General features: G+C 46.1%; 1 protein-coding gene across 1 annotated transcript in view; it reads left to right on the top strand.

Annotated features, from left to right (window-relative positions):
• The window catches only part of LOC144761570 (nephrocan-like), a 123,303-nt gene that overhangs the window by 18,880 nt on the left and 87,947 nt on the right, over positions 1-16,476 (top strand). The window contains exon 2 of the mRNA XM_078646868.1: positions 9,326-10,227. Within this exon, the coding sequence (XP_078502994.1) occupies positions 9,326-10,227 (902 nt within the window). The remainder of the gene's footprint in view (positions 1-9,325; positions 10,228-16,476) is intronic.

Here is a 16,476-nt window from a genome sequence, read left to right as displayed (position 1 = left end):
ACTCCACTTTACAGTAGGACGCTCTACACCACTCTACTGTACACTCCACTGTACACTATACCACTGGAATCTATGACATAATATCGACAGACAGAATATAGACATACAAAAATATCGACACAAAAATATCGAAATCAAAAATATCGGAGTTCTATCTACATAAAGGTAAGTACAAAAATATTGAAAAAACATATAGTAGTACAAAAATATCGAAGTTAAAAATATCGTTTTTTAAATGTATTAATAATAATGTAAAAATAATTTTAAAAAACATATAATTTAGCAAATTATAAATATAAACATTAAAACATATTTAAAAAATAATAACTAATACATACACATTTAAAATAAATTAAAAACTACATATAAATTAATATATTTACTTACTCTACATATTGCAACAGTAGGAAAAGCGTTGGATAGCGTAGGGGTAAAAATGACTATTCCCACTCCAGAGAGTGCAACAGTAGGGACAGCGTTGGATAGCGTAGGGGTAAAAATTACTATTCCCACTCCAGAGAGTGCAACAGTAGGGAAAGCGTTGGATAGTGTAGGAGTAAAATTACTATTCCCACTCCAGAGGGTGCAACAGTAGGGAAAGCGTTGGATAGCGTAGGGGTAAAAATTACTATTCCCACTCCAGAGAGTGCAACAGTACGGAAAGCGTTGGATAGCGTAGGGGTAAAAATTACTATTCCCACTCCAAAGAGTGCAACAGTAGGGAAAGCGTTGGATAGCGTAGGGGTAAAAATTACTATTCCCACTCCAAAGGGTGCAACAGTAGGGAAAGCGTTGGATAGCGTAGGGGTAAAAATTACTATTCCCACTCCAAAGGGTGCAACAGTAGGGAAAGCGTTGGATAGCGTAGGGGTAAAAATTACTATTCCCACTCCAAGGGGGGCAACAGTAGGGAAAGCGTTGGATAGCGTAGGGGTAAAAATTACTATTCCCACTCCAGAGGGTGCAACAGTAGGGAAAGCGTTGGATAACGTAGGGGTAACAATTACTATTCCCACTCCAGAGGGTGCAAACGTTGGGAACGCGTTGGATAGCGTAGGGGTAAAAATTACTATTCCCACTCCAGAGGGTGCAACAGTAGAGAAATCGTTGGATAGCATAGGGGTAAAAATTACTGTTCCCACTCCAGAGGGTGCAACAGTAGGGAAAGGGTTGGATAGCGTAGGGGTAAAAATTACTCTTCCCACTCCAAAGGGTGCAACAGTAGGGAAAGCGTTGGATAGCGAAGGGGTAAAAATTACTATTCCCACTCCAAAGAGTGCAACAGTAGGGAAAGCGTTGGATAGCGTAGGGGTAAAAATTACTATTCCCACTCCAGAGGGTGCAACAGTAGGGAAAGCGTTGGATATCTTAGGGGTAACAATTACTATTCCCACTCCAGAGGGTGCAACAGTAGGGAAAGCGTTGGATAGCATGGGGGTAAAAATTACTTCCCACACTACTCCCCCTTTAACACACAACACACTACACATACAAAAAACCACAATTAATATAAATATCAAATAATACATTAATAACAATTAATATTAAATTAATGTAATTATAAATTAGCTAATTAACACATATTAATTACCAATTAATAATTAATTACCAATTAATTAACAAGATATTTACAAGAATAAACAGTATTTATTAATAAATTATTTATAATTAATATTATGAAATAATTAAAAAAAATAACAATTAGGTAATTAATAATGAATTAACAATAAATACCAATAAATAAATACAATCGCTTTAATTAATTTTATTTAATTATGTCACACCCTATTCCCCTATAAACACACAACCCACTACACATAAATAAATCACATAAAAAATGTAATTGTCATTTAATCACTTAATAATAATTCATTACCAATTAATTATTAATTAGCAATAAAACAAAATTAAAAATATTAGTACATTAACTCTAATTAATTTAATTAACTAATTAATAATAATTAATTACCAATTAATTATTAATTAACAATAACAAAAAATAATACACATTACTACATTAACTCTAATTAATTTAATTAACTAATTATTAATAATAATTAATTATTAATTAACAACAAAAAATAATAAATACTACTACATTAACTCTAATTAATTTAATTAACGAATTAATAATAATTAATTACCAATTAATTATTAATTAATAATTATTTATTAATCAAAAATATTTTTAAAACATATTCATCAATTAATTATAATTAAATTACTTCCCACCCTATTCCCCTATAAACCCACAACCCGCTCTGATACTAAAACGCAAAATGTAAACAAAATTACTCATTCAAAACATGTTTAACAAACATATAAACAACATAATAAAATACATAACACTAAACAAAATTTCGATATTAGTAACATATATACTTAATATCGATATTCTGTCTATCGATATTATTGCACATCGATATTCTATACCATCGAAATTAAAACATCGATATTATTGTATATCGATATTTTAATTTCTATATTTTGTCTCTCTACCATACCACCGTTCCTCACTCCTCTCTAAGCAACTCCATTCTACTCCACTCCATGCTATTTCACTCTAAGCCACTCCATTCCATGCCACGCCGTTCTATGCAACTCCATGCTGTGCTATTCCACTGTACGCCACTCCGCTGTTCACCACTCCACTCTGTGGCACTCGAAGCTACGGTATTGCACTCTACCTTATTCCACTCTATGGCACTCCACTGTATGCCACAACAGTGCAAGTTATTTTACTCTACGGCACTCTACTCTATGCAACTCCAGTCTATGCTATTCAACTGCACGCTACTCCATTTTAAGTCACTGTACTGTACACTACTCCACTGTATGCCACTCTACTCTGCACTATTACATTCACTCCACTCGACTTTATGACCCTGTATGCCACTCCATTCTACAGTAAGACACAATATTCCACTCCATTGCACAATATTCCACTCTTCCCCACTCCACTCTGCCCTACTCCACTCTACACCACTCCACAGTATGCCAATCCACTTTATGCAACTCCACTCTGTGCCACTCAACTCAGTGCCACTCCACTCTAAGCTATTCAACTCTACGCCACTGTACTGTACGTCACTCCACTCCACTCCACTCTACACCCCTCCACTCTATACTTTTCTATTATATCCCACTCCACTCTATGCCATTCTACACCACTACACTGTATGCTATCCCACTCTATGCCACTCCACTCTATGACGCTACGGTATTCAACTCCATGCCATTCACTCTATGGCACTCCACCATACACACCACTGTATGCTATTTCACTCTGTGGCAGCTCCACTGTATGCCACTCCACTGTACTCCAATCTACTGTATGCCCCCTCCTTTTTACATAACTCCACTGTATGCAAATCCATTCTATAGCACTCCACTCTATGCTATTGCATTCTATGACTCGATTTTATGCAACTTAGACCACTCCACTCTACAGTATGACACGCTATGCCATTTCACTGTACGCAACTGCACTGTACAATAATCCACTCTACTGCACTCCCCAGTGCAACACTACGTTCTAAGCCACTCTGCTGTACCCTACTCCACTCGACGCCACTCCATGTTATGGTAGTCCACTCTGTGTCATTCCACTCTACGCCATTCCACTGTACATCACACCACTGTACGTTATTCCACTCTATGACACTCCACTGCTTGCCACTCCACACTGTGCCACTCCACTCTACACTATTGTATTCTCTGCCACTCAACTTTATGCCACTGTATACCACTCCACTCTACAGTACGACACTGTACGCCACTCCACTGTTCGCCGCTCCACGGTACACTATTCCACTCTACCTCACTCCACTCTAAGGTACTCCATTCTATTCCACTCCATTTTGTGCTATTCCACTATAAGCCACTCTACTTCATGCCACTCTGTTCAATGCCACTCCACGCTATGCTGTTCCACTGTACACCACTCCGCTGTATGCGACTCCACTCTACAGCACTCCACGCTACAGTATTCCACTGTATCTCATTCCACTCTATGGCTCTCCACTGTACACTTCAACACTGCTCGTTATTCCACCCTACGGCACTCCACCCTATGCCAATCCACTCTATGCTACCCAACTGTATGCCACTCCATTTTAAGCCACTCTACTGGATGCCACTCCACTGTACACAACTGCACTCAACACTATTGCATTCTACTCCACTTGACTTTATGCTACTGTATGCCAGTCCATTGCACACTATTCCTCTCTACCCCACTCCACTCTGCGTTACTCCACTCTATGCCAATCCACTGTAAGCCATTCCACTTTATGCCACTCCACTCTACGCCACTCCACTCTACACTATTCCACTCTTTGTCACTCTACTGTATGCCACTCCACTCAATGGTATCCAACTCTATGCCACCCCACTATACTCCCCTGTACTGTATGCCACTCAACTCTACACCACTCCACTCTTTGCTTTTCCACTCTTTGCCACTCCACTCTACCCCATTCTACATCACTACACTGTATACTATCCCACTGTATGCCACTCTACTCCACTCCACTCTATGCCACTCCACTCTACGCCACGCCACTCTACGGTATTCCTCTCTATACCAATCACTCTATGGCACTCCACCGTAGACTAAACACTGTACACTATTTCACTCTATAGCACTCCAGGGCACTCCAGTCTACGCTAATTGACTGTACGCCACTCCATTTTACACCACTCTACTGTATGCCACACCACTGTATGTAACTCCACTCTACAGCACCCCACTCTACGCTATTGCATTCTTTGGTACTCAATTTTACGCAACTGTATGCCACACCACTCTACCATATGACACTCTACGCCACTCCACTGTATGCCACCCCACTGCACACTATTCCACTCTACCACACTCTCGTCTGCAACACTCCATTCTATGGCACTCCAATGTACGCTACTCCACTTTATGCCACTCCGCTCGATGCCACTTTACTCTAGGCTATTCCACTTTACACCACTCCACTCTATGCCTCCCCACTCTATGCTATTCCACTATATGCCACTCCACTCTATGCCACTGTACTGTATCCACTCTACTCCAATCCACTTCACTCTACACCACTCCTGTCTACAATTAAAGCCACTACACTGTACGTTAGTCCACTGTACACCAATCCAATCCACTCTACAGAACGCCACTCTACGCCCCTACACTCTACGCCACTCCACTCCATGCTATTAACCTCTAGGCCACTGCGCTCTATACCACTGTACTGTACCCCACTCCACTCTATACCAGTCCATTTACGCTAATCCACTCGACTCTGCACCACTTTACGCCACTCCACTTTATGGTATTCCATTCTACACTACTTCACTCAACGCCACTCTATTCTATAATATTTCACTCTTCTCTATGCCACTCCACTCAATGGTATTCCACTCTGCAACACACCACACCACACCACTCCACTCTACAACACTACACTATACACTACTCGACTGTATGCCACTCCTCTACATTCTACGCCACTCCACTATACAACACTACACTGTATGACACTCTACTTCACTCTATGACAGTCCACTTAACACTCCACCAGACAACAATCCACTCTACGATATGAAAAACTTTTTTAAATTAAAAAATGAAAACCATTCAAATTCACTTAAAAAACTAAAGGTTAAAGATAAGTTATAGTTAGGGAAACTTCATTTACTTTTTCCATACAAACCAAACTTGAACTGCACAAACATTTCAAATTCTAAAGTTATTGTTTACACCTTACATTTATAATTTACGCATCACCTTCAAATTACTATAACTCGCGCACCTCCATACACACTGCTCTCAACTTAATAGCCAGAGTACATTAACAATAACTTGCTCCTTCTCCGTGCCCTTCTTTACTCTTTCATATTCCATGACTTACACTATGTGAAATTATAGCATTTGGAACAATACTTATGAACTGACGTACGACCTAATAGGAGCGATCGACATGGCAACTAGTTCATCGTCACCCTTAGCTATTCTCACGCTGGACGCGGCCAAGGCCTTCGACAGGGTCAACTGGGTGTACCTGTCGGGGTCCTTGGAAAAATTCGGCGTGGGTCGGGCTTTCCGCAGAGCGGTGGAATTGCTGTACCATAGTCCATCGGCTTCGGTCCTGGTTAACGGCGGACTGTCGGAACCATTTACCATCACAAGGGGGACACGGCAGGGCTGTCCGCTTTCGCCCCTGCTCTTCGATCTCTATATCGAGCCATTTGCTCCAAAAATTCGGGAGGATAATAACATCACACCTTTCAGATATAGAAATTGGGGAAAAAAAGTATCCCTGTATGCTGATGATATTATGATCTTAACTTCAGATATCAGCACGGCGTTTCCGACAGCCATAAATCTAGTACAACAATTCAGCAACATCTCTGGCTATGAAGTAAATGCCACAAAGACCGAGGTTATGGTGTGGAACAGCACAACAACGGGGCTTCCTGTGCAACCCTGTGACAACATGAGATATCTTGGCATAAAAATTGTAAAGGATATCAATTTGATCGCCTCTACAAACTTTACTTTGGTGGCTAAAGAATGTAGGAAACTAATGAGCTCTTGGGGACATCTTCTATTAACGCTTCTGGGCCGGTCAAATTTAGTCAAGATGTCTATCTTACCTAGGTTGACTTTTATCTTCAACAGCCTACCACTTTATTTTGATAAAACATTGATAGCGAAGATGCAGAGTGACATCATCTCATTTGTTTGGAAGAACAAGAGTGCAAGAATTGCTTGGCGGAAACTGAGGCGCCGTAGGGAGAAGGGTGGTTTGGCTGGTCCTGACCTCCAGATTTATGCTTGGGCCTTTCAGTTGACACATGCCCGAATGCTACTTAAAACTCCATTAGATCGAGGCATCGGGTTGATGTTTTGAACACCACTACAGTGTGAAGGTCTAAGTCAGTTGGGTTTTCTATTTAAGTTTGGTGACCCCAAATTTTTTAAGAAGATAAAACTGAAGGTATTGCAGGGCCTAGCAAGAACCTGGTATAATCTCAGAGTAACCACAAAAATAGGCTACCACTCTACTAGATCTCCTATATGGGATCTCCCTGTTCCTCCTAGCTGGACTAGCGACGTACTGATAAGCCCACTAAAAGACGCTGGAATCTCAACATGGGGAGACCTGTTTTTTGAAGGCGATATGTTCTCCTGGGAACACCTAGTGAGTAAGGCAGGCCCCAATTTTTCTAGATTAAAATTCTTACAAATCTCAAGTTGGGCACAAGCACAAAGAACTGGGCCCCCTCGTCGCCAACAACCACCGTTAGGAGGAAGTAGCCAACTGGAATCTTCTTTACTGGACAAGACACCAGCACCCAAGGAGGTCTCCTACTTTTACAACCTAATCTAGAGGAGATTGATGGGGAATTCCATCTTCCAGACCAGTTGTGGGGTTCCCTATTGCCTGCAATAAATCTGCATGACCTATGGTTAACCTCCTGCAATGTTCTCTGGGATATTGTCAAACCTGCTTGGCTTCGTAGAAATCACCTTTTTACCCTTCACAGGGCTTATTATTCACCTCAGAGGTTGTCTAAATTTTCAACAGGCGAACCAGTGGCCTGCGCCCGTTGCGGCCGAGTGGCAGCCTCAGACGCACATATGTTTTACGATTGCCCACATTTAACATCTTACTGGCAATCAATAGGCAATAAATTAACATCTTCAATAGGCTCCACCGTGATTATAGATCTCCGCCTAGTAATTTTCGGAGTAGTGGACAAAAAGCGAAGTGCAAATAACAACCTCTTGTTCTACTCAATGCTGGTGGCTCGACGTGAAATCTGCAAGCGGTGGAAAGAGGTTTCTCCTCCGACGTTGCATGACTGGTGTTCCTCTATGCTTCAAATATCTAAAATGGATCTTTCCAGGGCTGGAAAACCTGATAAAAGAGCTTTTTGGTTGAAACTCGATTGGTCCCAATAACTTGAGTTGGGTGTTTTTTGGTCTTTTTTTTTTTCCCCAGTTCCAATGATTACGAAGCCATGACACTCTCTCTTCGCTTTAACACTTTCGCCCTCTTCTCTAAGGCGAACTAGTGGTAACAGCAATGGTGGAATCTGGTTAATGGCAATTATCTGTCAAACGGTACATAAGGGGCAGAGATTAGTTGGGAGAATGACATAGCTGTAGGGTTTTGATGGATCCATATTAGGATTACACCCTAACCAGTCTTGGACTGAGACAGCATGTTTATTTCTCACACTCCACTCTTCTCTGTCCACGGTACTGACGGACTAGCCATGGTTGAGATGAGGAACAGAAAAAAAAAAAAATACTTATGACATCTCAAATGAGATATTTTGTGAGAACATTGTGCATGGTAGAGTAGTGAGTTATAGTGTTATTCAATAAGGGAGATCTTCGGCTATTAGCCATGTGGTTCATATTTGGAGGTGTTCCATGGCAGGCACCCAATGTGATTCCTTGAGCTCCGTTTTTGATACAGGAGAGCTCCAGTCTCATGCACAAAAGGGATAAGGACTGAGGTTGTGCTCATTGTCAGGATGGCAAATAGTTTATATCAGACCAAACAATAAGAGCAACACTTTGGAAATGTTATTTATAATTTAAATCAATCACAAATGTCTGGAGACATTTGTATCCCCATGGCTGTGGCAGATAGGTGCACATGTCCTTAGACGAAGGCACTTCTGTGGGTCTAAAATATTAATTTTGCATTTGCTCCATGTTCATGCTGCCTGTTAATTTAGCCATCATATAATCAAGCCTCTATCTCATTTCATTTAAAAAGTACCTTCTTTTAGAAGAATGGTCAATTTCTCAGCATAAACTTGGGTTTTCTGGTTCACTACTCTGCTCACCATTTCGCAAGACTGGCCTGATGTTTCCTTGCAGTGATGGGTTCCAGGCGCGCAACACCCATTAGGCTCACTGAGCTTCAGCCCCCGTCGTGTGTGTCAGCCCGGCCGGAGACAGCTTCGCGGGCTGGCGAGCATTTAATTGCAGCCGCACCCGAGTACTTAACAGGTCTTTAAAAGACCATTTACGTGTAAATGAGGCTTTTGTTGTGTGTTCACCCCTTCTTTCAGTCACTCTGTCTATGGTTGGAAGAATTAGCCCCCCTTCAGCACCCCCCCCCCCCCGAAATTTGGCTCTAGTTACCCGCCTGATGTGTTCCATATTTCAAATATCCGCAAGTCCAAATTGAGATGAGGAATAATGAATGTCACCTGTACATTAGGCTGGACACCAATTTCTTTAAATAAATTAAAGCAAACAGAACACGTGTTTCTATTGAAGAGTAATGTGTTTTAATCTTTTTTTCTGTTGTAGGTGTCAGACTTCAGTCGGCTTCCAGGTCTTGAAGAGCTCATCCTGTTTTCCAGTGGAACAGAATCCATAGCCAATCACACCTTCAAAGCTCTGCCTAAGTTGAAGACTTTGGAACTCTTGAAGAACAAATTGAGGTCCATCCCTAAGCCACTACCGTCCAGCTTGGAAGTGCTAAAGCTCAATGATAACCTCATCAACGCTATAAACCCATCTGATTTTGAAGGGTTAAAAAAATTGCAAGTACTAGAAATAAAAAACAACATTCTCACAGCTTTTGCTGCAAGTATGTTTTCCCCGCTTTTCAATTTGCAGATTATCATCCTGGATGGTAACAGCATTGAATCAGCCTCTGGTCCACTCAGACTCCCCCGGCTCAAGAATCTGAGCCTGGAGAACAACAAACTCCATTCAGTCCCAGGGACATTTTTTGTCCACCTTCCATATCTTCAATATTTAAGCCTATCAGGCAACCTACTCAATAAAGTTCCACATGAGCTGCCTAGGACCTTGCGAATCCTAAAGCTGGAGAGGAACCAAGTAAAACATATAAGGCTGCGTGAGATGAAACACCTGGAAAACCTGACGGACCTTGTGGTTTCTGATAATCAGATATCTTCTTTTGACGGTGCCCTGCTTTCTTCTAACCTCACCACCCTCGACCTGTCCAGGAACCAGCTGAAAAGTGTGCCTCACAGGCTCCCCTCAAAGCTACAGAAACTCGACTTGAGCAATAACCAGATCCAAAGGGTGACACTGCAGGACTTCCAGAGCCTGCCGGATTTGAAGCACTTGTTCCTCGATAATAATGCAGTGATCTTCTTTGAGGACAGAGCTCTCCAAAGGAGTGCACATTTAACTAACTTGGCGCTGGAACAGAATTTGCTTACCACAATTCCGATGAGGTAACATAATTAGTATTGTAAGTGTGAATGCTGCCCCACATTCCTTCCCCATGCGAACAGAACTTTGTATATATTCTGTGTGCTACTGACTGACTTACTACATTTGTTACAATGACTCAACCAAAGGGGATCTGTTGGCGCAAATGGGTCTTCAGCGTTTTCTAAAGATTGTCAGAAACTGAGATTATCAGCAAGCGGATAGTTCCAGAATTTAGGGGCTTCCCATGAATTTAATTTGCAGTAATGGACCATCAAACGCTCACTGTCCAAACTTCTGCAGCTCCTGCTTGAGGGTGTAGATCATGATCTGATTATTAAAATGCTATGGGGCTAGTTTATGCAGACATCTAATGTTAGACAGTTAAGTTTGTAAAGGAGTTATCCCAAGCGGTGGGGGTGGGTCCAAGGATGAGCACCTCTGTCTTCTCCGAGTTCAGTTTTAGGCAGATGTTGCTCATCCAGGTTGCTATGTCTTTTATACTTTCCTGGTAGTCTGGTGACTCTGAGGTTCTTCGTGAGGGAGAGGATGAGCTGGGTGTCGTCGGCATAAGATACTTGCTAAGTCCATGCTGTCTGACGGTGGCGGTGAGGGGGGCCATGTAGATGTGGAAGAGCGTGGGGCAGAGCGATGATCCTTGGGTTACTTCGCAGTTGATCTCTGTGGGCTTGGAAAGGAAGGGTGGGAGTCTGATCCTTTGATTTCTGCCAGCGAGAAACAAGTGGATCCAGTTGAGGGCGGTTACCCGTATGCCGGCGTCATAGAGTCTGGCTGCAAGAGTGCGGTGGGAGACGATGTTGAAGGCTGCGGAGAGGTCCAGCTTGTTGATGGCTACGGTGTCCCTAGTCGAGTAGCATGCTGATGTCGTCCATGGCAGCGAGAAGGGCGGTCTCGGTGCTGTGGTTGCTGCGGAATCCGGACAAGGAGAAGTGGAGGATGGCGTTCTCCTTGATGAAGGTGGTCAGTTGTGTGTTGACGAATTTCTCGGTGGCTTTGGCTGTGAAGGAAAGGAAAGAGATGGACCGGTAGTTTTTCAGGTCTGTTGGGTCAGCCCGCTTCCAGTCATCCAGGAAGATGCCGGATTTGAAGGTGGTGTTGATGGCGCGGTGTAGTTTGGGCGCTATGGCGGCTACGGCTCTGTGGAAGATGTGAGGCGGACAGGGGTCGATGGGAGCCCTTGAGTGGGTGCACTTCATGGTCATGGTGGTGTCTTCGGTGGTGACCGGTGTCCACGTGGTGATGGTGTGCTGGCTGTCATTTCTGGAGGGGAGGGTGGCTGTTCTCAGAGGTTGTCATAGAGGGCCTTGATTTTCAGGTGGAAGTTGGAGCCGAGCTTGTTTTAGAGGTCCTGGGACAGTGTGATGTCCGTAGCTTCACTGGGGCATTTGGTGAACTGCTGGATGATGTTGAAGAGCTCCTTTAAGTTGCTGGCGTTGGTGAGGATTTTGCCCCGGATGAAGGTCCTCTTGGTGGCTCCTATGAGTTGGTGGTATTTCGTCCTGGCGTGTTTGTAGGTGGACAGGTCTTCAGTGGTTTTGCTTTTTCTTCATCATTTCTCGAGACGTCTACAGAAGTGTCTGGCTTTTTGGAGGCCGTGGTGAACCAGGTGGCCTTCAGAGGGAGTTGTCGGTTGTGGTGGCAGAGGGGGACAAGCTTGTCCGTGCAGCTGGTGATCTAGCAGTGTAGTTCTGTGGCTGCAGAGTTGGTGTCAGTCGTGGCAGAGGGGGGTCGTGGATGAGGGTAGAGTTGAGGTGCTACTCTGTGACATTGCTCCAGTTCCTTCGTGGCATGCGCCAGGCGGGCTTGTATGCGGTGGTGGTGCTGAAGGAGAAGTGTACACAGTGGTGGTCTGTTCAGAGGGGCTTCGAGGTGTGGCTGAAGTGGATGTTTGTCCCTGATGGGGTCGAGGATGTGTCCGGCCTTGTGGGTGCGGGTGGTGATGAGCTGCATCAGTCTGAGGTTGGCAAGATTGTCTAGGAGGGCAATGAAGTCGGGGTCACTGCGTTTGTCGAGGTGAAAGTTCAGGTCTCCGATAGGTGCATAGTCCGTGTAGGCGATGGCATGGGGTGCGATGAGGTCAGTGATGGCAGTGCTGAAAGGAGTGTGGGGCCCTGGGGGTCTGTAAGCGAGGGTGCCGCGTAGCATGGTTCAGGGGCTGCTCTGGATCTGGAAGTGGAGGAGCTCGGTGTCAGAGAGGAAGTCACTCATGCTGGAGGTGGAGAGTAGGAGGGAGCTCTTGTGTGCAATGTCGAGTCCTCCTCCTGGGTAGTGGGGACGGTCGTTCCTCTGGATCTTGTAGCCGATGGGGACAGAGGTGGCGTTTGTCTAGGTTTCCGCGATGAAGGCAACGTTTGGGGAGAGGGTATCGAGGAGGTCCATATCTCTATGGCGTGGAGGATGCATTTCAGGCTTCTTTGGTGTGGGCGTCTGGCCTGGGTGCAGAGGTCGTAGGGGTGCTGTGGATGGGGAATGAATTTCGGCAGTTTCGGCAAGAGAACTGGCTGTGGGTGGTGCTTGATGTCGACTGCTGGACGTTGTTGTTCCTTCCGGGCTTGAGAGCATGGAGCGCAGTTGGGTCGTAGCGGTAGAAGGTCGGAGATCCACGGTCCCTGGTGCTGGTCGTGGTCGGGTCGCGGACGGGCACAGCCGGGCTTGCCTTTGGCACCCCAGTGGGTCACCGGTGATGCGGACGTGCAGCGGGTGCAACTAAATAGGGAAGGGGGATGGAATCGCAGCTGGCAGACGGGAGAGGGAAATTGGCAGGGGGGAGGGGCCGTGGAGGCAGCAGCGGTGGGAGGGAATCAGCCAGGAAACAGGAAAACAGGTCATGTAGCGGCTTTCTAAACTCTCTGGATCCTAGTGCTCTAATTGATCCTGCATACATGACATTGCTGTTGTCCATGCAGGAGTTTATGGCAGACCCTACTAACAGAGCTTTATTCTCTAGGGCGGGGATTAAAAAAAGATGCCTAAGTTTGAATAAAAGATGAAAAGAACTACTCAAGTCTATCTGAACTTGAGCATTCAGGAAGGCATCTTCAACAAAGAGGAAACCAAGATTTTGTTTTAACTTGTGTAGATGGTAAAAATATTCCTCAAAGAGTTTAGGAATGATTAGAAGGGCTAATGTAGCCATGCCTTTTGCACCAAAGATTATTACAGTGGTCTATGAACTTAAGCGCTGACTATTTTTTATCATCCATCTTGGAAAGTAATCTTCAGAGATTCCACAGTGGTGGTAACAAGTGCAAATTATCAAGGCACTCCATGGCATCTCCTTATGATTGTACTGAAAGCACTGGATGCCAGTGGTGGTTTCTCTTTGAGGGCGTCGGGGCTCCGCCCCCTTACTTTCAAGTTCAAATTAAAAGCTATAATTATATTGAAACTACTCCTTGTAAAAATAGAAAAGAAAAGGTTCACACACTTTAACTATTTCGCCGGGGAGCTGTACCGACACTCACTGTGCTTGTTGCTGAGATGGCTTCATGGCAGTGACGCTTTCCATAAACTTCCATCCCTGGGCGGGTCCAAACCTAAGAGTATTTGCCGGGCAGACAAGCTCACATGCCTGAGGCCTGTGATGTCATCAGCCCGGAAAAGTAATAGCTTTGAGGATCAGTCTCCTCCCCTTGACTACGTGTGTGTTAAATTACCCCTGGATGTTTTTGACAGAAGCCCTGTAATGCTGGGGCCTCACGTCATTTAAGGAGTGGAGAGCATGGTCTCCCCATCCTTTCCCAACTCATCACAGAGGGGTGGATCCTACCCTGTGAGGAGTTGGGAAAGGGTGGGGTTGAGGCTGTAAGTAGGAAGCCTAAAAATCGAATTTGTGCAGTTTGTCATCAAAACTTTTATACTTTCCTGGTAGTCGGGTGTCTCTGAGGTTCTTCGTGAGGGAGAGGATGAGCTGGGTGTCATCGGCATAGAGTCCATGCTGTCTGACGATGGCGGTGAGGGGGGCCATGTAGATGTGGAAGAGCGTGGGGCCGAGCGATGATCCTCGGGGTTACTTCGCAGTTGATCTCTGTGGGCTTGGATAGGAAGAGTGGGAGTCTGATCCTTTGATTTCTGCCAGCGAGAAACAAGTGGATCCAGTTGAGGGCGGTTCCCCTTATGCCGGCGTCATGGAGTCTGGCTGCAAGAGTGCGGTGGGAGACGGTGTTGAAGGCTGCGGAGAGGTCCAGCTTGTTGATGGCTACGGTGTCCCTAGTCGAGTAGCATGCTGATGTCGTCCGTGGCAGCGAGAAGGGCGGTCTCGGTGCTGTGGTTGCTGCGGAATCCGGACTAGGAGGAGTGGAGGATGGCGTTCTCCTTGATGAAGGTGGTCAGTTGTGTGTTGACGAATTTCTCGGTGGCTTTGGCTGTGAAGGAAAGGAAAGAGATGGACCAGTCGTTTTTCAGGTCTGTTGGGTCAGCCCGCTTCCAGTCATCCAGGAAGATGCCGGATTTGAAGGTGGTGTTGATGGTGCGGTGTAGTTTGGGCGCTATGGCGGCTACGGCTCTGTGGAAGATGTGAGGCGGACAGTGGTCGATGGGAGCCCCTGAGTGGGTGCACTTCATGGTCTTGGTGGTGTCTTCGGTGGTGACCGGTGTCCACGTGGTGATGGTGTGCTGGCTGTCATTTCTGGAGGGGAGGGTGGCTTCTGGAGTCTGTTCTCGGAGGTTGTCGTAGGGGGCCTTGATTTTCAGGTGGAAGTAGGAGCCAAGCTTGTTTTAGAGGTCCTGGGTCAGTGTGATGTCCGTGGCTTCACTGGGGCATTTGGTGAACTGCTGGATGATGTTGAAGAGCTCCTTTAAGTTGCTGGCGTTGGTGAGGATTTTGCACCGGATGAAGGTCCTCTTGGTGGCTCTTATGAGTTGGTGGTATTTCGTCATGGCGTGTTTGTAGGTGGACAGGTCTTCAGTGCTTTGGCTTTTTCTTCATCATTTCTCGAGATGTCTACAGAAGTGTCTGGCTTTTTGGAGGCCGTGGTGAACCAGGTGGCCTTCAGAGGGAGTTGTCAGTTGTGGTGGCGGAGGGGGACAAGCTTGTCCGCGCAGCTGGTGATCTAGCAGTGTAGTTCTGTGGCTGCAGAGTTGGTGTCAGTCGTGGCAGAGGGGGGTCGTGGATGAGGGTAGAGTTGAGGTGCTCCTCTGTGACATTGCTCCAGTTCCTTCGTGGCAAGCGCCGGGCGGGCTTGTGTGCGGTGGTGGTGCTGAAGGAGAAGTGTACACAGTGGTGGTCTGTTCAGAGGGGCTGCAAGGTGTGGCTGAAGTGGATGTTTGTTCCTGATGGGGTCGAGGATGTGTCCGGCCTTGTGGGTGGGGGTGGTGATGAGCTGCATCAGTCTGAGGTTGGCAAGATTGTCTAGGAGGGCAATGAAGTCGGGGTCACTGCGTTTGTCGAGGTGAAAGTTCAGGTCTCCGATAGGTGCATAGTCCGTGTAGGCGTTCGCATGGGGTGCGATGAGGTCAGTGATGGCAGTGCTGAAAGGAGTGTGGGGCCCTGGGGGTCTGTAAGCGAGGGTGCCGCGTAGCATGGTTCTGGGGCTGCTCTGGATCTGGAAGTGGAGGAGCTCGGTGTCAGAGGAAGTCACTCATGCTGGAGGTGGAGAGTCGGAGGGAGCTCTTGTGTGCGATGTCGAGTCCTCCTCCTGGGTAGTGGGGATGGTCCTTCCTCTGGATCTTGTAGCTGTTGGGGGCAGAGGTGGCGTTTGTCTAGGTTTCCGTGAAGAAGGCAACGTTTGGGGAGAGGGTATCGAGGTGGTCCCATATCTCTATGGCGTGGAGGAGGCATTTCAGGCTTCTTTGGTGTGGGCGTCAGGCCTGGGTGCAGAGGTCGTAGGGGTGCTGTGGATGGTGAATGAATTTCGGCAGTTTCGGCAAGAGAACTAGCTGTGGGTGGTGCTTGATGTCGACTGCTGGACGTTGTTGTTCCTTCCAGGGTTGAGAGCATGGAGCGCAGTTGGGTCGTAGCGGTAGAAGGTCGGAGATCCACGGTCCCTGGTGCTGGTCGTGGTCGGGTCACGGACGGGCACAGACGGGCTTGCCTTTGGCACCCCAGTGGGTCGCCGGTGATGCGGACGTGCAGCAGCTGCAACTAAATAGGGAAGGGGGGATGGAATCGCAGATGGCAGGCGGGAGAGGGAAATTGGCAGGGGGGAGGGGCTGCGGAGGCAGCAGCGGTGGGAGGGAATCAGCCAGGAAACAGGAAAACAGGTCATGTAGCGGTTTTCTAAACTCTCTGGATCCTAGTGCTCTAATTGATC

The sequence above is a fragment of the Lissotriton helveticus genome, chromosome 6 (genome assembly GCF_964261635.1).
Source record: "Lissotriton helveticus chromosome 6, aLisHel1.1, whole genome shotgun sequence".
NCBI lineage: Eukaryota > Metazoa > Chordata > Amphibia > Caudata > Salamandridae > Lissotriton > Lissotriton helveticus.
Note: the sequence above shows the minus strand (reverse complement) of the source record. Positions and strands in the feature narration are given on the sequence as shown.